The sequence below is a fragment of the Pelodiscus sinensis genome, chromosome 5 (genome assembly GCF_052426305.1).
Source record: "Pelodiscus sinensis isolate ZL-2025 chromosome 5, ASM5242630v1, whole genome shotgun sequence".
Lineage (NCBI taxonomy): Eukaryota > Metazoa > Chordata > Testudines > Trionychidae > Pelodiscus > Pelodiscus sinensis.
This window is the reverse complement of record NC_143056.1, coordinates 32,596,302-32,623,764: the sequence shown is the minus strand read 5'-3', so window position 1 is coordinate 32,623,764 and position 27,463 is coordinate 32,596,302. Positions and strand designations below refer to the sequence as shown.

General features: G+C 42.0%; 1 protein-coding gene across 1 annotated transcript in view; it reads left to right on the top strand.

Annotated features, from left to right (window-relative positions):
• KCNK13 (potassium two pore domain channel subfamily K member 13) overlaps window positions 1-27,078 on the top strand; it is a 111,756-nt gene extending 84,678 nt beyond the window's left edge. The window contains exon 2 of the mRNA XM_006122345.5: window positions 13,752-27,078. Coding sequence (XP_006122407.1) covers window positions 13,752-14,644 — 893 coding nt within the window. The 3' untranslated portion in view covers window positions 14,645-27,078. The remainder of the gene's footprint in view (window positions 1-13,751) is intronic.
• Window positions 27,079-27,463: the final 385 nt, after the last annotated feature.

Sequence of the window (27,463 nt, the reverse complement as noted above, 5' to 3'; positions counted from 1 at the left end):
AACCAACAAGGGGGGATGCCATTTTAGATTTGGTTTTGGTGAGTAGCGAGGACCTCATAGATAAAATGGTTGTAGGGGACAACCTTGGCTCGAGCGATCATGAACTAATTTAGTTCAAATTAAATGGAAGGATAAACAAAAATAAATCTGAAACTAGGTTTTTTATTTCAAAAGGGCTAACTTTAATAAATTAAGGAAATTAGTTAGAGAAGTTGATTAGACTAAAGAATTGATAGATCTAAAGGCAGAGGAGGCCTGGGATTATTTTAAGTTAAAGTTGCAGAAGCTATAAGAAGCCTGTATCCCAAGAAAGGAGAAAAAATGTATAGGCAGGTATTTTAGACCAAGCTGGATGAGCAAGCATCTCAGAGAGGTGATTAAGAAAAAGCAGAAAGCATATAAGGAGTGGAAGATGGGAGGGACCAGCAAAGAAAGCTACCTTATTGAGGTTAGAGCATGTAGGGACAAAGTAAGACAGACTAAAAGTCATGTAGAGTTGTGTTGTATCATGCAAGCAAGGTAGTAACAAACTTCAACAGGCCTTTATTTAACAAAGGTGAAACCTCTTTACAAAGCTGCTGCTGCTCCCCTCTGTAGCTCTCAATTACAAGCAGCATCTAAAACACGACAAGTTGGACCTTGCAAAAGGAATTAAAACCAATAGTAAAAGGTTTTATAGTCATATAATTGGAAAAACAAACAAAAAAATGAAGTGGGACCGCTAATCACTGAGGATGGAGTGGAGGTTAAGGATAATCTAGGCATGGCCCAATATCTAAACAAATACTTTGCTTCAGTTTTTAATGAGTCTAATGAACTTAGGGATAAGGGTAACAAGAAATGGGAATAAGGATATGGAGGTAAATATTACCATAGCCGAGGTAAAAGCCAAACTTGAACAGCTTAATGGGAGTAAATCGGGGGGCCCAGATAATCTTCATCCAAGAATATTAAAGGAACTGGCACATGAACTTGCAAGTCCATTAGCAAAAATTTTAAATAAATCTCTAAACTCAGGGGCTGTACCATTTGCCTGGAGAATTGCTAATATAGTTCCGATTTTTAAGAAAGAGGAAAAAAAGCGACCCAGGTAACTATAGGCCTGTTAGTTTGACATCTGTAGTATGCAAGATCTTGGAAAAAATTTTGAAGGAGAAAGTATTTAGGGACATTGAGGTTAATGGCAATTGGGACAAATTACAACATGGTTTTACAAAAGGTAGATCGTGCCAAACCAACCTGATCTCCTTTTTTGAGAAAGTAACAGACTTTTTAGATAAAGGAAATGCAGTGGATCTAATCTACCTCGACTATAGTAAGGCATTTGATATAGTACCACATGGGGAATTACTGGTTAAATTGGAAAAGATGGGGATCAATATGAAAATTGAGAGGTGGATAAGTGATCAGTTTTGGGGCCAATTTTATTTAATCTTTTTATTACTGACCTTGGCACCAAAAGTGGGAGTGTCCTGATAAAATTTGCAGATGACACAAAGTTGGGAGGTATTGCCAATTCAGAAAAGGATAGGGATATCATACAGGAAGATCTGGATGATCTTGTAAATTGGAGTGATAGCAATAGGATGAAATTTAATAGTGAGAAGTGTAAGGTTATGCATTTAGGGATTAATAACAAGAATTTTAGTTGTTAGCTGGGGACACATCAGTTGGAAGTAACGGAGGAGGAGAAGGACCTCGGAGTCCTGGTTGATTATAGAATGACTATGAGCCGCCATTGTGACATGGCTGTGAAAAAGGCTAATACGTTCTTGGGATGCATTAGGCAAGGTATTTCCAGCAGGGATAAGGAGGTGTTAGTGCTGTTATACAAGGCATTGGTGAGACCTCATTTGGAATACTGTGTGCAGTTCTGGTCTCCCATGTTTAAGAAGGATGAATTCAAACTGGAACAGGTACAAAGAAGGGCCACTAGGATGATCCGAGGAATGGAAAACCTGTCTTATGAAACGAGACTCAAGGAGCTTGGCTTATTTACCTTAACCAAACGAAGGCTGAGGGGAGATATGATTGCTCTGTTTAAATATATTAGAGGGATAAATACCAGGGAGGGAGAGGAATTATGTAAGCTTAATACCAATGTGGACACAAGAACAAATGGATATAAGTTGGCTAGTAGGAAGTTTAGACTTGAAATTAGACAAAGGTTTCTAACCATTAGAGGAGTGAAGTTCTGGAACAGCCTTCGAAGGGAAGTAGTGGGCGCAAAAGACCTGTCTGGCTTCAAGATTAAGCTAGATGGGTTTATGAAGGGGATGGTTTGATGATATAACATGATCTTGATAACTATTGACCTTTCATTATCAGCGGTAAATAGGCCAATGGAGGGATGATAGGAGTTACTATAGAGAACTTTTCCTGGGTATCTGGCTGGTGAGTCTTACCCACATGCTTAGGGTTCAGCTGATCGCCATATTTGGGGTCTGGAAGGAATTTTCCTCCAGAGTAGATTGGCAGAGGCCCTGGAGGTTTTTCGCCTTCCTCTGTAGCATGGGGCACAGATCACAGCTGGAGGATTCTCTGCATCTTGGGGTCCTTAAACTATTTGACGGCTCAATATCCGAGGGTATGTCTACACTGCCACCCTAGTTTGAACTAGGGTGGCTAATGTAGTCATTCGAACTTGCAAATGAAGCTCGGGATTAAAATATCCCGGGCTTTATTTGCATGTTCCCGGGTGCCGCCATTTTTAAATGCCTGGTAGTTCGAACCCCCTGCCCGTGGCTACATGCGGCACAAGCTAGGTAGTTCAAATTAAAGCTTCTAATTCGAACTACCATTACTCCTCCTGCAATGAGGAGGAGGGAAGTTTTAGCAGCCGCCCCACCCCGCCCGCAGCATGGGCCAGTTTCTGGCAGACTACAGCAAATGCGAGCTGCTTGTTACAGTAACAGGCAATCAAGAAGAACCACTCCGCTCAGTTTATTCTTGAAGCACATGACCCGGCAAGCAGGCAGGCTGGCTGGGAAATATTTTAAGCTGTGCAGGCAGGCAGTCTAGTTTGGCAGCTAGCAAGTAAGTCTCTTGGCCAAAGCCTGCTTCTAGCACCCCAGCCCTTTCCTGTCCCAACTCTCTGCCCCCCCCCAACATATTCAAACCCTCTGTCCCCCTCTTACGCCATACCCCCCCCCCAGATCTGGCACCCCTATCTCCTGCCCCGGATCACAATCCCCTCCTACCTTAGGTCACATCCCAAACCCCTGCATTCTAGTCCCCTGCCCTACGTCACAAACACCTCCTTCACCCAGACTCCCTTCCCAGACTCCATTCTCCCTTCTACACCCCCAGTCCCTTACCCCAAGCTCCCTTCTGCACCCAACCTCCATCCCAGATCCCGCATCCCCTCCATTAATATCATGGAAGAGTGCAGCCCTCAACCACTTTCCAAAATCTTGAAGTGACCCTCCATCAAAAATTATTGCCCACCCCTGCTATTGTCATTTGATGGACACATGGGGCACAACACACACTTCACCCATGTATTATATCCGAACAGACAACTAGAACTCTCTCTCTCTCTCTCTCTCTCTCTCTCTTTCATGTGAAATCTACTTTTTAATTATTTGTTTTTGGACCATATAGTTCTTCATTTCTCTTTTTATGCTCTTATATTAAAGGTGAAATTCAGACCCCACTGAAATTAATGGCAAAAATTCCTTTGACTTTATAGGCTAGGATTTTACCCATTGTGTATAGGTTACTAAAGCATAGATGGAGGACAGAGGAGACCATAGTGCTCCAAGTGACTTGAGCATGTGGGCACTTTAGCAGGACTGGAGAGCTCCTTTAATTTTGCACTGTGGAGTTCTTTTGTTTGTCCCTTTTAGATAGAATTTTGACCACTTAATGTACAAATAAAGAAAGATAGAAAAACAATACATTTGGAGAATTTTAATATAAATCATAAAAGATGGGGAAGGACTGGGCTGAGAGAAGGAATAATATAGTGGGTAGAGTCTAGGACTGTTGAAACCTGGATTTAATTTCTTGTTTCACCTCAGGGGGAGGGATAGCTCAGTGGTTTGAGCACTGGCCTGCTAAACCCAGGGTTGTGAGGAGACCATTCTCAATTGTTCAATCCTTGAGAAGACCATTTGGGGCAAAAATTTGTCAGGGATGGTACTAGGTCCTGCTGTGAAGGCAGGGGACTGGACTCAATGACCTCTCAAGGTCCCTTCCAGTTCTGGGAGATAGGCAATCTCCATTATTTTAAATAAATTATTTTATTTAAATCTTGTCAGAAAAAGGCAGCAAGGCGGGGGGAAGAGGTGCAGGTGCTTCAAAGCAGCAGTGCCACGTGAAGCCCGGGATCAGCTGGGGACTGGGGTCAGCCAGGGTTAAAGGGGTACTCCCCCTCTGGCCCTGTGCTCCTCACAGCGCTTTCATCTTTGAAGTGTAGCAACAGCCCTAGAAGCACCCTTATCGACTAATAAATAGTTGATGCAAATTGTATCGACTCTTCGATTAGCCAGTTAATCTAAATTTAACATCCCTAGTTACTTAGTCATTTGTGTGTCATCTTTAAAAAGAAGATAATAGCACTTTCCTACCTCAGGGGAGTGGTGTGAAAATAAATACATTAAAGATTGTTCAGATAATTCAATAATGGGGGACCCATAAAAGGAGATTCCAGAATTACAGATCCCTTTTGCTGGTGTTTGTCGTTGTTTGTGACTACAGATTTATGTGACAAGACTGCAAAATGAGGTAGGAAACTTCTAATGATTGGAATGAGGCCAGTTCTAGCACTGATTAAACATTTGGTTAAAAATAATTATGGACAAACGTGGTTTATGGTTTGGTCTCCACCTCCTTTAAGAACAAGATAACATTGTTGGACACAGTAGAGACAGTGTTATCTGCCAGTGAGATTAGAAAGGGGGGGATCTCTAAGCATAAAAAAAGCATGCGTGGTGGATGTTTTTTATTGTTTCACCAAAACATTTTCTGGCATTAGCTTCTACTTCAATATTGCCTATATGAATGGAATTGACCCTTCAGGAGTTTTATGGGTGTAAACTACATAGTCCATTCATACATGCAGATCTGCAGCTGAAACAGAACAAAGGGGAAGTAGGTGCTGCTGTGTATGCCAGTCGCTTTCCTCTCTGCAGCAGTGCACTAAGAAGTTCCATGAATGAGATGGCAGGGAGGACCATCAATGAATTAAATGTTGTTGCACACCAGGGGGTTCCATTTTGTTTAAAAACACAAATTTGTCAAATGTTTGCCACAATAAATTACTCATCCCCCATGTAGTCAAGGGAGGTTCTCACCAAACAATGAACCTTCAAAATATAACTGCCATTTTCCTCCTGGATTGTTTGGGAGCAGGTAAGATTCACCTGTTTGCCTGGGTGCCTGATGTTGATATTAAAGGAGACCCTGAGTATCCCCATGATGATGTTGGAAAGGTGGGACTCCTCTATTCACCTCTCTGCTGCAGTCCCTTCTAAAATAATTCAAAATTGGTGGTGCCTCCACCTGGCTGGCCCATGTACACACTCAATAGTGTGCCTTAGGAACCTCCAGGAATAAACCCATTCTAATATGGCTATAGTAATAAATGAAACTTATCTAACTGGCATTGACACTGCCACCATTTATCCCACCCCAGAATGTCCACTCCATCTGGATGCAGAATAGATCTGGTTTTCACTCATTTTTGGAGAAGCCTTATTTTTATAAGAATAGTGAACCAAACATCTCTGCTAGAATAGAAATATTCCTGCAGCTGGAATACTAATCAATTTACACTTTAGTGAAGATTCTTTGAGCTTCTAAGAGCAGCATGTGAAGATATTGCAAGATAACAGTGCTTTGTGTGGTAAATCTTGGCTTCTCTTTGATTGGATGATTGAGAGTTAAAGATTTCTGAGTAATCCAGTTTGAGTAAAAGTTTGTTCATGGTGATTCGTATTAAATGGCTCAAAACAGCACATTTACTTCAGTTTAACTTATTTTATGCATGAATGTAAATTTCAGCATATTTCAGTATTTTTAAAGCATAGAGGGAGGAGAATGGGATCGTGGGGCAGCTGCCCAACACATGGTGCTTGTCCCCACTGGCCAGGGCAGCTGTTTTCCCCCGGGCGCTTGGCCAGCCTCCCTTCACTAGGATGTTGGCCCCCTGGCTGGGGCAGCCACTCTCCACTTGGCCCTGCCAGCCAGGCCACATAGCAACTGCCAGGCTGGAACTGGGGCCACTGTGAGACTGCCCCAGTAGGGACAGCCTCACCACAGTCCCAGCTCCTGCCGCAGCACACCCGACTGCCGCCTCGCCACTCACCCTACTGCTGCATGGGGAAGTGGGTGGGAAGGGGAATTCCCTGGGAACCCCCAGGGGCTGGGCCTTAATAAAAACTGGGGGAGAGGCCTGGCAATGTGCCACAGTCCAGCAGACAGAGGTTCACGCCCTGCCACCAGTCCACAGACCAACAGTTGGGGACTGCTGCTCTAGGGAAAGCCACCAACCATCTCTGAAAGCTCCTGCTTGATCAAAGGCCCAGTAGGATCTCAGCAGCAGGCTACAGCTTCTTAGTGGCCGCTTCTGGTATGGAAAGAGCATCACATCAACTATCTGCTCTCTGCACTGAGCACTCCTGGAAGAAAGCAGTTGCCCCTGTTTTCCCAAGGCATTATGGGAGTTGTAGTCTTTCAGGCTAGATTGCAGGATCTTCCCAATAAAAGTCAGAGGCTCCTATAGTAAAGAGGACCTACACTAGCAAAAGCACAGTTTTGCTGGTATAGACATACCAACACTAGAGGTAAGTCTGTACAAGATGCACTAGAGCAGCACAGCTGCAATGTTGTGGCTGCAATGTAGACACTTGCTGCACTGATGGAAGAATTTTTTTTTCATCACTGTATTAAATCTACCCCCACAAGAGTTCATGGAATCATAGAAAATATGGGTTGGAAGAGACCTCAGGAAGTCATCTAGTCCAACCTCCTGCTCAAAGCAGGACCAATCCCAACTAAATCACTTAGTTGGTAGCTAAGTTGACAGAAATCTAAAGTGGTGTCCATATCAGGGCTTAGGTCAGCATAAGAATATTTAGCAGGAGTGTGTCTAGATGTAGAACAGCTCTACAAATGTTTTTTCAGTGCAATTATACCAGTATAACAGTACTAGCAATACAGTTCTAATGTAGCTCAGCCACATCAGAAGAAGAGTGCTTTTTCTGATAAGTTTTATAGCAGTTCTGCAAACAAAATAAACTATTCTGACAAAATAACTTTTTTTCCTGAAATAAGTATTTACCCCACAGGGCTTTTGCTGACATAGTTATGTCAGGAGAGTGATTTTTTTAAACATTCCATACACATCTATGTCAGCAAAAAATAAGTATAGATCAGTTTCCCAGCCATTCTTATTTCCTGACATTACAACATAGACTGTCTGCTCCTCTACAGTAGAACTGGAGAGAGGAAAGTAGAGCAACACTCAGGTTAGATACACAAGACAGTAGATACAACCACTGGGAGAAAAGAGGGAAATGTTTCCCCTAACTTTTTACTGCTGTGTTGATGACACCCTTGATGCAGTGTAAAGTCTTATGGATATTTATTCGTGATTCCCCACACCTCAGCTATTTTCATGTTGTTGTATGACTGGATAAGATATGGATTTACCCAACAACCTATGACATTGTTTAGCTAGCTGATCTGGTTATTTCTAAGATGAGGAAGATTTGAATGTTTTATAAGTTTCCTTTTGATTAAGTGATAAAAGCTGCAGCATGGCAGGTAGAGAACAGCAAAGCAAAGCAAAGCTCAATATTTCATGCAGTTATAACATGAAGGAGGCAATTTATGGAAACTATAATTCAGGAGCTTTGCAGGCCAGGAATGAAAAAAATATGATTTTCATTTTAAAACTACAAAGTTAGTCTTTTTTTTATGCCTTCCCTCCCTTAATAACACCAGAACTCTAATGTCCATCACCCTTGTAACTGGCACCCTAAGTGCTGTTCATTAAAGGAGTGGAATGCTCAGCACTTTCACAACTTAGCTCAGGTATGCAGCTCTTTGTGTTTGTGAGAAGTACCTTTATTTATAAGGCTTATTTAGTCTAGGAGGTTAATTGTTTTCTGTATCCGCTCTCACTGGCTTCAACCCAGCTTTTCATATGAGTAAGGATTACAAAATGAGACCAAACACTGCTCTATAAGACACAAACATTGTGGCTGGTGTGCTGATTTCTAATGACAGGCCCAGATTGTGGGTGCCCATGGGCAGGGAATGAGAGAAGGTGTAAACATCAAAACTGTCTTATCTTCTCCTCTATACAGGGGCCAGGCTCAATCCCAGCTCTTATGGGAGCTAGTCTCCTCAAATGAGGCTGGGAAGGATGATGGAGCTAGTTAGCTGACACTCCATATCTGCAACACTGGTAATTGCTCTTAGGGGTGTAAGAGTAGGGTGTTCCCATACATCTTGAGTACCTCCAGGTGTCACATATCATGTAGTACTATGAAGCCATCTAGCCTGAAAAAATTGAGTACAGCAGGTAATGCATCCTGAGATAGTTATAGAAACCTATAGGTGTCAAATAAAGCAGTAGGGCCAAAGGATTTTTAATCAAATAAAAAATACAATAAGAAATTGAATTGGTGCATAAAACTGAGGAAAAGAATCAAACGTATTGGTTGAAAAAGATGATATAAGTATAGGTACAGTATTGCAGACAATCAAAGGTCTGATTGTAGGTTAAATTGCAAAGTCATTTCAATATTAGCAGCATCACAGTGACTCATTTCTGTTGCTATAGTAAAAACTTAAAAAACAATGAATGATCCTGCAGCACTGTTGCTATAGTGTTAGCCCCTCTTTCTGTCCACTTCATCTTTCTGGGAAAGGGTGGGAATATCTAATTATAACACTGATAGCAAACACACACATATTCAAAAAAGGAAATGAAACCTGCTAGAGCAGTAAGTAGCAAGAAAGAAACTTCACAGCATTGTAAAAAAAAACCCTGCATGATCTAAAATGGATTGAAAAATGTATCATAATTTCTCCTCTCCCCCACACATACATAAATTCATTATTCCACAAGTAACTAATGTAGAATTGTAGTTGACCAGCAGTCCAGGGTACTGAGTGGCCATGCTTAATCTTCTGAAATTCAGAAATAAAGAACTAAAATATAACAAATCGGAAATCAGGAAATGCAGAGTTAAGATACATACCAGCACGTCCCTACAGCCTAATACAGTCCCCGGGTTACATACAAGATAGGGACTGTAGGTTTGTTCTTAAGTTGAATCTGTATGTAAGTCGGAACTGGCGTCCAGATTCAGCCGCTGCTGAAACTGATCAGTTTCAACAGCGGCTGAATCTGGATGCCAGTTCTGACTTACATACAGATTCAACTTAAGAACCCCAGGCATCCCCAAGTCAGCTGCTGCTGAAACTGATCAGCGGCTGATTCCAGGAAGCCAGGGGCAGAGCAGCTCTGCCTTGGGCTTCCTGTAGTCAGCCGCTGGTCAGTTTCAGCAGCGGCTGACTTGGGGACGCCTGGGGCAGAGAAGCTTGGGTGCTGCTGGGTTGCTCCAGTAGCGCCGCTCCTCGGTGCTACTGGAGCAACCCAGCAGCACCCAAACTGCTCTGCCCCAGGCGTCCTGATTCAGCCGCTGCTGAAACTGATCAGTTTCAACAGCAGCTGAATCTGGATGCCAGTTCTGACTTACATACAGATTCAACTTAAGAACCCCATGCGTCCACAAGTCAGCTGCTGCTGAAACTGATCAGCGGCTGATTCCAGGAAGCCGGGGGCAGAACAACTCTGCCTCGGGCTTCCTGTAGTCAGCCGCTGGTCAGTTTCAGCAGCGGCTGACTTGGGGACGCCTGGGGCAGAGAAGCTTGGGTGCTGCTGGGTTGCTCCAGTAGCGCCGCTCCTCGGTGCTACTGGAGCAACCCAGCAGCACCCAAGCTGCTCTGCCCCAGGTGTCCTGATTCAGCCGCTGGTGAAACTGACCAGCAGCGGCTGAATCAGGACGCCTGGGGCAGAGCAGCTGGGGTGCTGCCGGGTTGGTCCAGTAGCGCCGAGGAGCGGCGCTGCGGGACCAACCCAGCAGCGCCCCAGCTGCTCTACCCCAGGTGTCGTGGGCAGAAAAGCCTGGTCTGCTGGGGAGAGGGGGCACTAGCTGCGCCCCCCCCCCCCCCCCAGCAGACCAGGGAGACGCGGAGCAAAGCCGCGGAGGACACCTGCAGCGGGACAGCCCAGGTGCGCCGCGGCTGTCCCATTGTGGGCGGCCTCCGAGGCTTTGCTCCCCGTCTCCCTGGTCTGCTGGTCAGACCAGGGAGACGCGGAGCAAAGCTGCGGAGGACGCCCACAGCGGGACAGCCCAGGCGCGCTGCAGCTGTCCCGCTGCGGGCGTCCTCCAAGGCTTTGCTCCCCATCTCCCTGGTCTGACCAGCAGACCAGGGAGACGGGGAGCAGCTTTTCTTGCTCCGGAGGACGCAGGCGGCAGGACCGCGGCTCATCTGGAAGGGTATGAGGCATTGCCAATCAGATTTAACATAGATTTGGGACAGTACATTTTCCATGTTTTATGAGAGAATAGAGATTTTAAAGGGCCATGATTGGGCACAACTGAGAGAGGCACAAGAAGTCCTCCAGTAGGGCTGGAGAGGAATGGAGAGGAAGGCAGGTGGTAGCTGACAGCACATCTACCAGGTAGAGGCAGTAAGAGAGAATGGACAAAAGTATTTTCTGGGAAGTAATCTCATTATGCACAAGGTTTTTAGAGCATTTTGAAAATTAAAGGAAGCTCATAAAGGGAGATAATATGGAATCCCAAATAATCCTGAATTGTTTGTATGAAAAAAAAACACATTTCCTTTATTAATTTGTTTTTTTGTTCCTAAAAGTAGAATTTTCTGCAGCTGGGGAAAAAATTTCTAACCAGTTTTCTCCAGAATACCTGAAGCTGACAGGTGCTGACAGAGGGTGTGGTGGCTAGCTTCTCATTTAGTTTGCTTAGCAAAGGGAGCTTAGACATGATGGATACATCTACACTGCAACACTATTTCTAAATAACTAGAGTTATTCCAAAATAATTTAGTTTGCGTCTATACAGCCCGGCGTCAGGCTCCTCATGGCGTTTCAAAGGTGAAAGCACTGCATGGACTCTCCCACAGACCCCAGTCTCTGTGCAACTCTGCTGCTTTGAAACGCTGCAAGGAGCCTGATGCCAGGCTTCCCATGGTGTTTCAAAGCGGCAGCACACATGGAGCCTGAGGTCATCAGGGGAGCCCAAATGCTAACGTGGGCTCCACGCAGCGCTTTCGCCTTTGAAATGTAGCAACAGCACTAGGACTACACTTCAAAGTCAGAGACAATCTATCGACTAAATGAATAGTCGATGCAAAATGCATCGACTATTCGATTAGTCAGTTAGTCGTTATTTAACATCCCTAGTTCCTCACCCAAACCCTTTGACATTTTAAGGAGAAGGCTTATGAAAGCAGACAACAAGCAGCAATGCTGTTTTGTTGCTGTTTGGTTAGAAAAGGGAGGTTTTAGTTTTAGAGCTGCTTATGATCTAGCAAAGAGATTGATTTTTGGCAAAGAGATGCTGTGTTTGCAGAGTATACAAGCATGGGTACTTTTACCTAGACATGAATTCTATTGATTTTCTTTTTAGACACTGAATGATCTATACTACCCCGATGTCACACTAGAATAAAAAAAGGGAGAAAAGGGAAACAATTTCCCATCATATAATATTTGCAATGACCAGTTGGGCTGTTTGCATAACAATCTCCCTCTATATATAAAAAAGTTTTTCCTGCCAAGCAACAGAATGACATCATCACGTCAGCAGCATCAAGAGGCTCTCTCAGCGAAGCGAAAGCAGCCAGATTGGCGGCAGCGGTGGGGTGGGGAGGGAAGAGCGAACATAATGAGCAGAGGGCGCAGCCACCTAGTATTTTTAAATAGAATCTTTCACTGAGGTCCTTAGAGTGACACCAGAGACCAGTCTGGCCCAAAGTATTTATGGATCTACAAGCAATTTTTCATACTAATTTAGCATTGTGATTAGAAGCCTACAGTTTTTTTCCACAACCTCCAAAAGAATAATGTTTTTAGATTTAGATTAATATTTATACTGTACAGCATTTTTAGTTTTCACTACATGAAATTATCATTAGTTTTGATTAATACATTTGAGATTTATAATTAGAAAGGAAAAAAAGGCATTTTCTTTCTCTAAAAGGTCAAAATTGAGCCCCCTCCAGGGGGGGAAAAAAAGGACAAGAAAGAGGCTGGATTCACTTGTTTTCTGATTTAATGTCATGAATTTCCACTATTTACAGTTCATAATGGGTTTCATCTCTTGACTGTTTGAATGTCTTTGTAGACACTTTGCTAGACTTCCATCTATGGAAATACGGACTCAGATAAGAATTTTAATTTATACGGGATATGAATTTGATAGGCTTGGACTCCAGCTCTAACTACTAAGAAAATAACAAAATTCACATTGGTTTCCATTGGTAGGGGATCAAGCCTCCATGAGATATGCCACCTCACTAACACCAACACATAATTTAAAATAATCTGCCTTAACTACCTTGGGCTAGCTATACGTTTTGCTGTGCCCTGTGGGAATTATCCTGTGCAAACCCCCACCTCCTCTCCACTTGCAATTTAGTCTACAAATCATTCTTTTTCCTTACGGCCTGTTGTAGATGTAAAAACAGGAATGTTCCCAATTCCCCATCCCGTCTCCGAGGACAAGACCTATGCACTTTGAAATACTGAGTACATTTCCCTTGTATCTAATTCTCTAGTTCCTTTGTCATGCAGTTAATATCCTGCACTTAGAGACGGAGGAGGACAAATGCAGATACGTGTCTTATTCAATGTGCTATTTTTTTGTTCTCTCAAGAAGACAGCTTTAACTTAATTAGACAGTTAATTAATCACTTGTTCCACTTCTCTAGACCCTATTCAAATAACAGCAAACATATTCCACATGTATATTACCTTTAATATGCCCATTACATTGAAGACATCTTTATTCATTTTGATTCTTTATAAAAATCTTTACAGCAATTTTGTCTTTTCAGAAATATTAACCCCAAGCAAAAATAGAATTTTCAGAGTGGAAAGAAAAAAAAATTCATGAGGGAACATTTATTAAGTTACAAAAGAGATCTGAGTTGGAAAACAACAACTCAGCAGGAGATGAGAAACCAAGGCTGCCCCTGTAATGTTCTAATATAGATCTGAACTGTGAAGCAGAGCCTGGGCAAGTGGGAAAGAAGGGAAAATGTTGTAATGCACCAACATAGGCCTGATTGTTCAGTGACCGCTGAAGTGAATGGGAATCTTTTTATTGACTTCACTGGACTTTGATTGGGCTGATGAAGCAGAACAGAGCAGGAGAAGAAGAGATCAACATAGTAATTCAGAAGATTAGGTCTGAACCAGAGAATTGAGCTCAGATCCTCACTTCAACAGCTCTTCCTTCAAATTTATTTGCTTTCATCTTTTATTTCATTTCCTTTCTAATTGGGGGAAGTGCATTCGTTCTGCGTCTGTGCTTTCTGCTTACTTTTAACACTGCAACAATGTAGAATTCCCAGCTACTCTGTTAGAGCTAATAGGAGCCAAATGATTTCCTCCTGCCAGTTGTTTTGGCTTGCGTATGGCAAAACCCTTGATGCTGTAATTAAGGGGTTATTTTACTAAACTCTTCTGTTTTGTCTTCCAGGGTTTGGCATGACCACCCCAGCCACCGTTGGAGGGAAAATTTTTCTGATATTTTATGGCCTTATAGGATGTGCAGGGACCATTTTATTCTTTAACCTGTTCCTGGAGCGCTTGATCACAGTCATAGCCTACATCATGAAATCCTGCCATGAAAGACAGCTGAGGAGAAAAGGGGTCCTCCCTCATGACAGCCGGCGGGGCTCAGGGAACTCTGAGGTGGACAGCTTAGCAGGGTGGAAACCATCTGTGTACTACGTCATGCTCATTTTATGTGTCGCATCACTCATCATTTCCTGTTGTGCCTCTGCAATGTACACACCTATCGAAGGGTGGAGTTACTTTGACTCACTTTACTTTTGTTTCGTGGCCTTCAGTACTATTGGTTTTGGTGACCTGGTTAGTAGCCAAAATGCCAAGTATGAGAGCCAAGGCCTGTACCGATTTGGCAATTTTGTCTTCATACTCATGGGGGTTTGCTGCATCTATTCCTTATTTAATGTGATCTCAATTGTTATCAAACAGTCCATAAACTGGGTATTAAAGAAGATGGATTGCCGGTGCTGCCCCAGATGCCAAAGAAAATTGTTTAGGTCACGGCGGAATGTTGTGATGCCGGGGAATGTGCGGAGCCGGCGAAACATCTCCATTGAGACTGATGGTGTCAATGAGAGTGACACCGACGGACGCCGGTTGTCTGGCGAGATGATCTCTATGAAAGACTTCTTAGCCTCCAATAAAGTCTCACTGGCCATCATGCAGAAACAGCTGTCAGAAACTGCCAATGGCTACCCCAGGCAGTTGAACTCTAGTTCTAAACATAATGGATTCTCTGGCGGGGTAGGAGCCCTGGCAATTATGAATAACAGGCTGGCAGAGACAAGCGTGGATAGGTAAAAAAAAGTCAAAACAATGGAAAATGCATCAACAAGTATAGAAATAACTAGCCAATGAATGTCATCAGAGAGGCAGAGCTAAATGAAAAGGACACCTTCTGTGAGAAGATCTCTCAGTTTTTGGCAAGGAACTGTCAGTTAATATCTATTGTTTTTTGCACTACTCAGCTCTCTACCTTCTTTTCCCCCCTTCCATTTGGACCCTGGTCACTGAAGGAGAATTTTCAAACTAAATATAAGGTAGCTCCAACACCAATTTTCTATGGGCCTCCCCTCCCCCCGTGTATTTACATTATGGTTAGTTTCAGGAATAAAGAATTGATGGCTTGGGAGAAATCACCTTCCATAATATTGGAATGAAATTCTGCATTGAGCTTATTTTTAGTTCAGAATTGATATTGGGGTTTCTGTTTGCTTTTGTTCCAATCCTTTTAGACCTGGTTTCTGAATGTAGCTTGTCTGAAACCAAAAGAGGAACCATTATAAGCCTTTCTCTGCACCATCTATATTTTTGCACTCCTAATTTAAGTGAGTAAAAAGCAAACTATTTTTACTAAATCTGTCTTCTCAAAACAAATTCCTGTTCTGAAACAACTATGTCAGTAAAGTAAAAATTTGTTGTCCAGTACAGCAGTATAAATTTGGAGTAATTTCATCAGTGTCAACAGAATTATTCTGCTGTTACACTAGTGTAACTGAGAACAGAAGTTGGTCTTAAGAATGTAACTTAGTCTTCCCCTGAGAGGACATTGTCAAAAATGATAAAGTGAAAATTAGACCTACTTTTGCTTTCTTATGTGCGTTTGCAAAGTACATTTAATATTTTCTAAGTTAACTTTTCCTCTAAAAACTGAATCAATTAAATTTTCTTTAAAAAAATTAAATATGGATAGACAGATCTCATGAGCAATCCTACAATAACAAACAAGGACTGCTTCTAAAAATGTGTGTACAGTGCCCCATACTGATTGCAGTTAATGAGCACTGATGTACCGTGTAAGAATATTTACACAATGAACAGATTTCATTGCAGAAACAGATTACAACGTCAGCATTACAAGACATTATTCCAAGTACCCATTAGCACAAGAAATGTAAGAAGTGATGAAAAACACTTTTGAGTGTTCTTTTTTAACATTTGAGTTGGTATATTATTCCACCAGCTCTGGCCTTTGGTGATGATAATGATAGGGTCTTGATTAAGAAAATGGAAAATGTATAACTCATCATTTTGCTAAATAAAAGGATCTCAGTGCTGATTATGAACTGGCTGAAGACCTAAATGAGAACTGTTTTAATGGTCAGAAAAACATGGAAACAGGAAATTAGATAAGTTAATGGAGGTAGCGTGGCATTTTGCATTAGGTGACAGTAAAAATAAGGGATTAAATTCAAAGGATATTGCTAAGTAAAAATTCTAGGTCATATTCTTGCTTCCTTTACACTTATGCTATTAAAGTAAGTGAGGATATGTGGAAGTAAATGTGAAGAATTTGGTGACATGGGTCCTTTTTTAGTGTCTATTGAAGTCAGGGGATTTGGATAGAGAGAGTTAAACAAAGTCTTACTTGTGTTACCCATAATACTGTTTAGATTATCACAATTTAAAGACATTTTAAATATCTAATATAATTTTCATATTTATGCAGATTCTTTTTTCATTTCATTTACGTGGATCATGGTGGACTGGCCTCATTTGTGTTAGGATTCCCTTTCTGCCTTGCTAGTTGCTCTTGTGTCTGAGTTCATAACACTTCAGGAGAATATTTACACACACTAAATATATACTGCATTTAAAAATATGTTGACATCTCATGAGGGTTTTACAATTCAGCACTTTAAAAAAAATGTTGGTTGGCCCTAAGATACTGCACATTTGCACTGCCTATTTAACAATTAAATTGCAAAGAATAGTAAGCTGTTCATAGGATTCGACAGCTAAAGTCCTGATCCAAAGCCAAATCCTGCTCATCTTGCTTACACATTTAGTAGCTCTGTTTGAAGACAGTAAGCCTTCTGATCTCACTGAGTTTTTTTACAGCTGGCATTTCCATTGACTTCAATGGGATCACTCTTTATTTGTGCAAACATGAGATCAGAATCAGGCCAGAATATATAGGCAAACAGTTTATTATTTTTTGAATGCCATTATTCTATCTGATGGTCAGTGTTATATAAACATAGAGGAAGGCAAGGTCTCTGCCTCATGAAGCAAACATTCTAACTGCAACACAAACAAGATAATTTAGATAGAATGAGGTATTTTAAATTAGAAAAGAAATAGCTTCTGTTTATAGACATACATGTCTTAGACAGCAGTGGGAAAGGAAACAGAAAAAGAACATGGGAGTTGCATAGTAGAGGAGACTGGTAAAGTATTATAATCTGTGGAGTTGGCTAACAGTATGGCAATGGTTATTTAGCTCATAGAATAATGGTGCATCCCAGTAGCAGACCACTAACCTGGGCAATGGATTGTTTCCAGTGTTCCTCAAGTGTGTGACAATTATTGTGTTTTTCTTTAGCTAAGGAATCTTATTCTTGATGCTAAGCTCCTGTTATTCACTGTCAAAAAAGAACATTTACCATCATTAAAAAATAATGAGAAAATATAATGGTCATTAAAGCAAGGCACTAACAACACAGAAGAAGGTCTATACTGGTCCGATCAATGGTCCATCAAACCCAGTGTTTCTCAACCAGTGGTACAAGTACCCTTAGGGGTACTCAAGAGAAGTCTGGGGGGGTACGTCAACACAACTGAAATTTGGAGAAAACTGAATTTTTGTTTTAAGTTTTACAGCACTTTATTCTTTTTGTACTTTTACACACAAACATTTCATCGCCTGCCCAGCTACGATAAAGTTGTTTAAACAAATGAGTTGCAATGGTAGAAAAAAAATGTGTGTATCTGAAAACTGTAGGTACTGGGGGTACCTATATATGTAAGTACCCCCAGTACCCAGAGAAGAGCAACAAGAATGATTAAAGGTCTAGAGAACATGACCTATAAAGGAAGACTTAACGAACTGGGTTTGTTTAGTTTAGAAAAGAGAAGACTGAGGGGGGACATGATAGCAGTTTTCAGGTATCTAAAAGGGTGTCATGAGGAGAGAGAACACTTGTTCATCTTGGCCTCTGAGGATAGAACAAGAAGCAATGGGCTTAAACTGCAGCAAGGGACGTTTAGGTTGGACATTAGGAAAAAGGTCCTAACTGTCATGGTAGTCAAACACTGGACTAAATTGCCCAGGGAGGTTGTGGAATCTCCATCTCTGGAGATATTTAAGAGTAAGTTAGATAAATGTCTATCAGGGATGGTCTAGACAGTATTTGGTCCTTCCAGTCCTAGTGTTCTATGATTCCATTGTATTTATTTATTCATTTATTTATTTATTTTTTAAAAGGGGTACTTTATAAAAAAAAAGTTGAGAAACACTGATCTAGCCCAGTATCCTGTTTTCTAACAGTGGCCAGTGCCAGGTGCTCTGAGGGGAAAAACAGAACAGGCAGTCATCGAGTGATTTATCCCTGGTTGACAACTCCCAGTTTCTGGCTAAGGATACACAGAGCATAGTTTAGCATCCCTGACCATCTTGGCCAATAGCTATTGATGGACCTGTTCTCCATGAAGTTACCTAATTATTTTTTGAACCCTGCAATAGTTTGGGCCTTCACATCATCCACTGACAATAAATTCCACAGGTTGACCATATTGTGTGAAGAACTTCTATTGTTTCTTTTAACACTTCTGCCTAATAATTTCATTGGGTGAGCCCTGGTTCTTGTGTTATGTGGAGGGGCAAATAATACTTTTTCTCCACACCATTCATGATTTTATAGATTGCTATCATATCTGTTCTTAGTCATCTTTTTGCCAAGGTGGAAAACCTCAGTCTTTTAAATCTTTCCTCGTATGGAAGCTATTTCATATCCTTAATTATTTTTCTTGCCTTGCTCTGTACTTTTTCCAGTTCTAACCTTTTTTTGAGACGGGGCAAACAGAACTGCATGCAGTATTCAAGATGTGGGCATATCGAGTTTATGCAGTGGCATTATTACATTTTCTGTCTCATTATCTGACCTTTTCCTAATGGTTCCTAACAATTTGTTAGCTTATTAGACTGCTACTGCACATTGAGTGGATGTTTTCAGAGAACTATTTACAAGATCTCTTTCTTGAGTAGTAACAGCTAATTTAGATCCTGTCATTTTGTAGGTATAACTAGGATTATGTTTCCCAATGCTCATCAGTTTTCATTTATCGACACTGAATTTCATGTGCAATTGTGTTGCCTAATGACCCACTCTTTCAAGATCCTTTTGTAACTGTTTGCAGTCTGCTATCTTGAGCAGTTTTGTATCATCTGCAAATTTGCAACCACACCGTTTAACCTTTTCCCAGATCATTAATGAATATGTTGAACAACTCTGGTCCCAGTACAGTTCTCTATTTACCTTGCTCCATTTTTGCCATTTTTTCCTACTGTTTGTTTCCTGTCTTTTAAACAGTTTCTGATCCATGAAAGGGCCTTCCCTCATATCCTATGACTGCTGCTTACTTTGCTTAAGGGCTTTTGGAGAGAGGCCTTGTCAAAGGCTTTCTGAAAATAGAAGAATACTGTATTATATCCTTGAAATATCTTTGTCCACATATTTGCTGCCCTAGCATGGAATTGTAATACATTGATGAATCATGGTTTCCCTTTATAAAAACTATGCTGACTGTTCCCCCAACCAGTCATTGGAATGGGAACACGAGAACAAATTTCAAGTACCTAAAAGGTTGTTCAAAGGAGGAGGGAGATAAATTATTCTCCTTAGCCTCTGAGAATAGGACAACAAACAACGGGCATAAGTCTCGGCAAGGGAGGTTTAGGTTGGACAGTAGGAAAAACTTCCTAACTGTCAGGGTGGTGGTTAAATATTGGAATAAATTGCCTATAGGGGTTGTGGAATCTCCATCATTGGAGATTTTTAAGAGTAGGTTATTCCTGAATGATCTATTTGGTATTTGGTCCTGCCTTGAGTGAGGGGACTAGACTCTCAAGGTACTGTCCCGTTTCAATATTCTATGATTCAGTCTAGAGTTAGAAATAGAGTAGAACAGTTCTGCATAAACTTTTCCATACACTGTAGCTCTGCCATTATATACCAATCCTGAATTTCACTTTCCTGTGCTATCTCAGGCAGGGGCTTCTTATGAGCAGTTGCAATTAATTTTATAGTGGTTATGATCTGATCACATGTCCCCTGTGTATTTAGATAAGACTATCACAGCCATTTTTATCTAGTAACCCCAGTCCAGATTAGAATCCAGATCTCAGAGATGAAGGACTAGGGCCTTTACTATGTGTTCCACTTCATGCTGGTGTAGCATGCTGTTTCCTAACCTTTAGGAGACTTGCTGAACAATGGTTGTTGGAATGTCTGATTCTAAGAAGAGAAGGATTGTTAGAGAAAACATCTATGAACAGATGAAATTCTGGGAATTGAAAAAAGCTCAGGCCCCATTTCAGTGATACTGGAATAATTGTTACACAATACCCTGGGACTGAGACATCCTCAGCTCAAACAAGGCATATTCACATTTCACCATGGTAATAGTGAGGGCTTAGAATTGCTTGCAAACATTAGCATCAATGTGCCAAAGCCTGTATCTTAGCATAGAGGTGCCAAATGCCTCTCTTTCGAGCCAAATAGTTTCTAGGCTACTAGAGAGTATTTTGAGGTAAATGCCATTTTAAAATAGCAATGGGAAGATAAATGGACACACTCAGGTTAATAACCATGGCTGTGATTTTCAAAGCTACATAGCAGATTTAGATACCTTATTCCTTTTAATTTTAATGGGAATTGGGCACGTAAACAGTTGAGGGTATGTCTACACTGTGGGCTAAAGTCAAGTTAAGATATGCAACTTCAGCTACCTTAATTGCGTTGCTGAAATCGAAGTACCTTAATTTGGCTTTTGGCGTTGTCTACATTTCAGGAGTTGAAGGAAGAACACTCTCCTTTCAACTTCCCTTACTCCTCATTAAATGATGGTTACTGACTAAGTCAGACTAAGAAGCCTGTTATTTCAAAATAACGCTACTGTGTAGACCTTACTTAGCTTTGGATGTCTCAGCCCATAGGTCAAAATTCAGCTCTCATTTACATTTGTGCTTCTCCATTGCTGCAGTGGATTTGCACTGAGAAGAACAGGATTTGGATCATGTATATATATTTTGTAATAGATGTGCTATTTAAGAGAACCTTGGAAAAATGAGGTGTTGGTCCTGCAGTTGTCAGGTCTTGAGACCATATGTAGCATGACTGAAGGCAATGAATTACACAGTGAACTGACATTATTCCAAAATAACATAGTCTGCATCCACACAACAAGCAGTTATTTCAACATAATGTCAACATAATGTTGAGCTGAAGGACTTCTTACTTTGACTTCTAAAACCCTCAATGTACGAGGAGTAAGGGAAGTTGGAGGAAGAGTGCTCTTTTTCAGACTACCTGCTGTGTAGATAGCTCCAAAAGCTGAAATAAGCTATTTCGACTTAAGCTATGCAATTGATGTAGCTTAAGTTGTGTAGCTTATTTTGGCCTTGGTCCTACTGTATAGACGTGCCAAAAGAGATTTAACTCTTATTTACATTTAATTGTTATTCTGGTAGTTTAGTTTTTGCAGTTCACTCAGGTTGGGGAGTGAAAATAATACTAGCTAATGTCTGGTTTTTCATACTTTGGCTCTTGAACTCTAGCATAGTGCTGGGATGTAAAGGTTAGACACACTGAACACCAAAAACAAACAACAACAACAAAAATTACACTGGAATTAACCAAATAATAGTTCTTTGACATTTTTCAATTGATCATAGGTTTTATAAAACTTTGTGGCCTGGATCTTCTGGCATCAGTAGGTAGCAGTGAAGTTCAGCTGGTTTACACCATTTGAGGATTTCACTCTATTTTTACAAAGGGTGGGGATTTGAATTTTCAAAGGCATCTAACTCCTACTTAAGTCAATTAGTTGCCCAAGTCTCCTTGACTTTCAGTGGGAGTTGGATCACTAATTGTCCTAGGCACATTGAAAAATTGCAGCAAAATTTATATTTTAAGTCTAAATTGACCTGGCCATGTCCCTAAGAAATGTGACTACATTGTGGGGCCAGCACTTTCAAGTGTTGCTGTGCTGGAGCAATTTATTTAAAAGCCTTTTGTAGTGAAGCTTTCATGTAGACCAAAACATCTGCAGCAATGGGTTACTGTTTCATTCACTTAACCTTGCCCTCCTCCAATTTTAATTGCATTAGAACTATCTAGAAATTTAATAGCAAGGAGAAGGTGGAGCCACCCATCAGGTGCAGGATGATTTTATTTCTCACATTTAATTCACTGGGAGAAACACATTAGGGTATGTCTACACTACAAAGTTAATTCGAACTAACAGATGTTAGTTCGAATTAACTTTGATAGACGCTACACATGCAAACCGCTAGTTCGAACTTAATTCGAACTAGCAGTGCACTTAATTCGAACTAGGTAAACCTCATTCTACGAGGACTAACGCCTAGTTCGAATTAACTAGTTCGAATTAAGGGCTGTGTAGCCACTTAATTCGAACTAGTGGGAGGCTAGCCCTCCCCAGCTTGCCCTGGTGGCCACTCTGGACACTACCAGGGAAACTCTTCTGCCCCCCTCCCAGTCCCGGAGCCCTTAAAGGGGCATGGGCTGGCTACAGTGCCTGTGCCAGGTGCAAGCCTGCCAGAACCCAGCCAGCAGACCCTGCACCTGAGACGGCTCGAGCCGGCCACCCACTGCCACCCAGCCCTCCGCCTCTTCCTGGGACCAGGCTGGCGGCTCCCGGGAGCCTGCCCAGGTCCGCAAGAGGCGGGGGTCCGCCTGGTCTAGTGCAGACATTGTGGACCTCATCCACGACCTCCGCACTAGGCACAGGAAAGTGGCCGTCTAGGGCAAGATAGCTGCCAGCCTGGCCACCCAGGAGCAGGATGGCATGAAAATCAAGGTGGTCCAGTGAGACCCCCGACCCTGAGCCCTGAGCTTAGAATGGCCGTACTGGGTCAGACCAAAGGTCGATCTAGCCCAGTAGCCTGTCTGCCGACAGCGGCCAACACTAGGAACCCTGGAGGGGATAGACCGAAGACAATGACCAAGCCATTTGACTCGTGCCATCCATCTCTAGCCTTCCACAAACAGAGGCCAGGGACACCATTTCTAACCCTTGGCTAATAGCACTCCATGGACCCAACCTCCATGACTTGATCTCAGTTCTCTTTAAACTCTGTTATAGTTCTAGCCTTCTCAGCCTCCTGTGGCAAGGAGTTCCACAGGTTGACTATTTGCTTTGTGAAGAAGAACTTTCTGTTGTTAGTTTGAAGCCTGCTACCCATTCATTTCATTTGGTATCCTTTAGTCCTTCTATTATGGGAACTAATGAAGAACTTTTCTTTATGCACCCTCTCCACACCACTCATGCTTTTATAGACCTCTATCATATCCCCCCTCAGTCTCCTCTTTTCTAAGCTGAAAAGTCCCAGTCTCTTTAGCCTCTCTTCATATGGGACCTGTTCCAAACCTCTGATCATTTTAGTTGCCCTCCCCTCTCCCACTCTCTCTCTTCCCCTCTCCCACCTCCTTTTTCCAGTCTCCCCGAGTTTTGTTCAATAAAGAGAGTTTCTATTTTTGAACACACATGTCCTTTCTTTTGTACATCAGGAAGGGGGGCTAGGGAGGGGTAAGTGGAAGGAAGTGAGGGAGAAATGGGGTACGAGCCCCCGATGGGGAGTACTGGGCTGGCTCTGCGGGCTCCTTGGGGTGGAAACTCTCCTGAAACCCCTTGATTGACCCCCCCCCTCCGGATGGCAGCCTGCGGCAAGTGCAGCCGGGCTGATGGCCGAGTGCTGTGATGTGCCGAGTGTGGGCACTCAGGGCACTCCAAGGCAGGACTGCTTTGCAAGCGGGGAACCCCTGAGAACTGTCTGTCCGGGGTGGGGGTCGGATCCCTTTAAGCACAGCCTGAGACAGCAGCTCCACGCTCTAAGTCCTAACCTGATGCCCTGCCGGCACTGCTTCTGGCCATCCTTAACCTCAGTTCAGGGTCCACTCAGTGTGGACATGCTAGTTCGAATTAGCAAAACGCTAATTCGAACTAGTTTTTAAGTCTAGATGCGCTAATTCGAATTAGCTTAGTTCGAATTAACTAATTCAAACTAAGTTAGTTCGAATTAGTGCTGTAGTGTAGACGTACCCTAATAGAGGAGGGATGAGAGCTTTCAGGCAGGCTGATTACATTCCTTTTGAAAGCTCATTTCAAGGTGGAAGAAACTTCATTTTTGGATTCCCTCACCTTCTGTGCCTGTACAGAGGGAACATGCAGTCTGTAAATATCACTGTCTTTGTTGAGATAGCAACATAGCGGTTAAAGTGACCTTAGTTCCCATTTCTTGTCAGCGTAATTATAGTCCAGTAGTCCGCACAGATTACCAGGCTTCTCCAAGGAGTGAAAATTCATTTGGGAAGTTACATTTAAAGTTGTGGAGAATCACTAACCTGCTGCTTTTCATTTGGGCAGCAAAAACTGTTAAATATATCTGTGTTTAGGGTCTGTCTGAAAGAAATCACTATATTCTACTCCTTTAGTGCACAGTAAGAATGTGCTCCCCCTTTTCCATCTGCTTTTGGTAGCATTGCCTTTATATTCAATTGCATTCTTTTCCCTCACTTGCTTCATGCTTGCCAGCTGAAAGTTTACATTTAATTGTAAGAGCAAAGGTCCCATTCCTGTAAAGCCATTACTCACATGGTTAGACCCATTGGTGTTAAGGGCCTGATCCTGTTCCTATCAAAGCTGATGGAAAAATCGCTATTCAGTGGAAGGAGGGCCAGGCATGGAGAAAAAATAATTTGAATTTGCAGAATGAAGCCCTGAGGTGTTGTAGATCCAGGTACTCAGAAGTTTGTGTGCTGCAGCAAAGCAGAGAGTAATATCAACAGGCCCACTGTACCGCATAAACCAGAGAGAAGTCCTGCCACGTCAGACATTTAAACTAATCAACACAAAGCATAAGTAAATATAGGAAATGGAACAGATGAGCCATTTTTTTTTATTTTGGCTTTCTATCATTCTATTATAAATATTTTAACCAAATTCTGTTCAGCTGGAATTATTTGCAACTTAGCAGGATAAATGTGTTTACAAGGATTTGAGTGAGATATCAATGGGACTTATTTAAAATAAAAACTTTTTGTTTGCTCCATGGTCTTTTTATAAAGAGAAAGTTTCATAAGAGAAGAATAAAGAACCTCACTTTCTATGTCTCATATGTTTCCTTATTTAGGATTCTCTATGGCTTTTTTATTAAGTCAGCTTTTATGTCTGAGCAGAGGCTGTAAGAGAGACATATTCAAGGTGGCCCAGTTTTCAAACTTTTATCATTGAAATGCCTTGATAAGTAGGTATCTCTTTCACAGTCCTTTAAGCAAGCATCCAACACAGAGAGGTTATGTTTGTGGTCTGCACCAGAGATACTTAACATTTCTCTGTTAAGCTGAAATGAAAACTATGCCAGCGGAGAAAATAAAACAAAAATGACATGTTTCTATTTTGTGCTGCTAAATCACTTTAACATGAAGAATTTAACAACAGAGTTCTCCTGCTTTCTGATAGGGAACGGTTTTCTGAATGGTCAATTCCAGTTAAAAATAAAGAACCAGAATATTTAAGTTTCACATTTAAACCCAAATCACAGGAATCAGTTTGCTCCCTGAGTAGTGAGCTACTGAACTCTGGAGGGAGGTGCGGGAAGGGGGATTAAAAGAGTAGGGTTCATCCCCTACCGGTGTATGTAGTGAACATGGAACCATTCTAGCCATTATAGGAACCCAGTAGCTGCCATAATCCCTAGATTACCTGCACTGGGGCAGAAGTCGATCTGAGAACCAGCACATCCAGCAGATCACCAGTCTTTGCCTACCCCACCCCTAACCAGCTTGGTCTACAGCTGTGAAGGAAACTCCTTTAGAGCTGGAAATCCAGTGCTGTGCTAAGGAGGGCATGGTATCTGTGCATTGTCTCCCCACACTGCAATCCTGGCCTTGCTACCACACCAGAATTTTTACTCTGTCCTTTACATTTGGACACTGTGGTAAATGGGAAGGCTTGTTCTCAGTCTAATAGCAGACAGGTGTACCTGCCTCTGCCCCTGTCCTTTTCCCTACTTAGCATCCTTGTTGGCAGTTTTATTCCAGAAGGCAAGGATTGAAAGCGTCAGTCAGCCTAAATTCCCCTATATGTAGTTCCTCCAGAATGGGCTTTATGCCCTTCAGTAGGAAAGCTGTAGAACCCTGCACTGGGTCTGCACATGTGTAGTGAAGTTTTGGGTTCTGACTAGACTGGAACTAATTTTGCTCCCACTGAAATCAAGGGGAGCTTTCCTGTTGGGCTCTTCCTTCAGCACCTTTCAAAAGAACTACATTTACTTTAAAATCATTTGCAGAAGCAAAGAACTGTATTGGCCATTGTGGTTTGCCTTCACTTGTAGCTGTTCAAATGCTAAATAGACTCTGCTCACTCCCTATTGATGAGCGTCGCTGGAGCATAAACATCTTGAGATCTAAGTCTGGGCTACAAAACAATAGGGTTTAGTTCTGGGATAAACCTGTCTTTTAAATCAAAGCAGTCTTTTCATATCACTTAGGTCTTCTAAACTACTATCGTGAGATAAAAGCATAGGTCTGGCTGATTTTAAGGGTATGCCTACACTACAGAGTTTTTTTCAACGGCAGTTTTTTTTTTTTTAAACCCTCACTTATGTCCACACTGCAATCACGTTCTTTTGAAAAAAGATCAAAAGAACAGAGGGGTTTTTCTGACATTGGTAAACCTCTTTCTACGAGGGAGAATGCCTTTTTCAAAAGAGCTTTTTCGGAAAAAGGCATGTATGGACGGGGAAGAGGGAGTTCTTTCAATAGAAGAGGAAAGAGGAAAAAACACAGGTGCCCTGGTCACCATTCCGCCCATAGTAAACACAGCTGAAATGTGAGATAGAGTCCATTCGGTGTGGACACTCTTTTGAAAAAGCAGATCACTTTTTCGATGCATTTTGGCGGTGTGGATACACTGTTTCGGAAGAAGTTTTTTCGGAAGATTTCTTTGGAAAACTTCTTCCAAAAGAAGCCTGCAGTCTAGACATAGCCTAAGAGTGGTCTACTTCTATCAGGATAGTTGTGGTCAAAAAAATGATGATATGAAAGTGGCATCTCTGGCATAGGTTGTGTAGCTGTTTCCACAGCAGTTTTTTAGCCATTGTCTGTTTGAAATTGAATATGCTTTCACACTTGTAATAGGAGCAACACTATGGCATTCTTACTGTATTTTTCCTTTGTGTGTTAATCTCTTGGGTTACGTCTACACTTGTCCCTATCTCGAGATAGGGATGCAAATATAGCCGATCGAAATTGCTAATGAAGCAGGGATTTAAATATCCCACGCTTCATTAGCATAATCTCACCGGCGCGTTATTCCGATCGCCAGCTGATTCGTACCAGGAAGCACGCTCTGGGCTGCATTAGTTCGAATCAAACCCCTTGGTTCGAACTAATGTTACTCCTCAAAAAATGAGGCGTAATGTTAGTTCGAACCGAGAGCACACTTCCTGGTTCGAATCAACTGGCGATTGGAATAGCGCGTGGGCGAGATTATGCTAATAAAGCGCGGGATATTTAAATCCCTGCTTCATTAGCAATTTCGGTCGGCTACATTTGCATCCCTATCTCGAGATAGGGAGCAAGTGTAGACTTACCC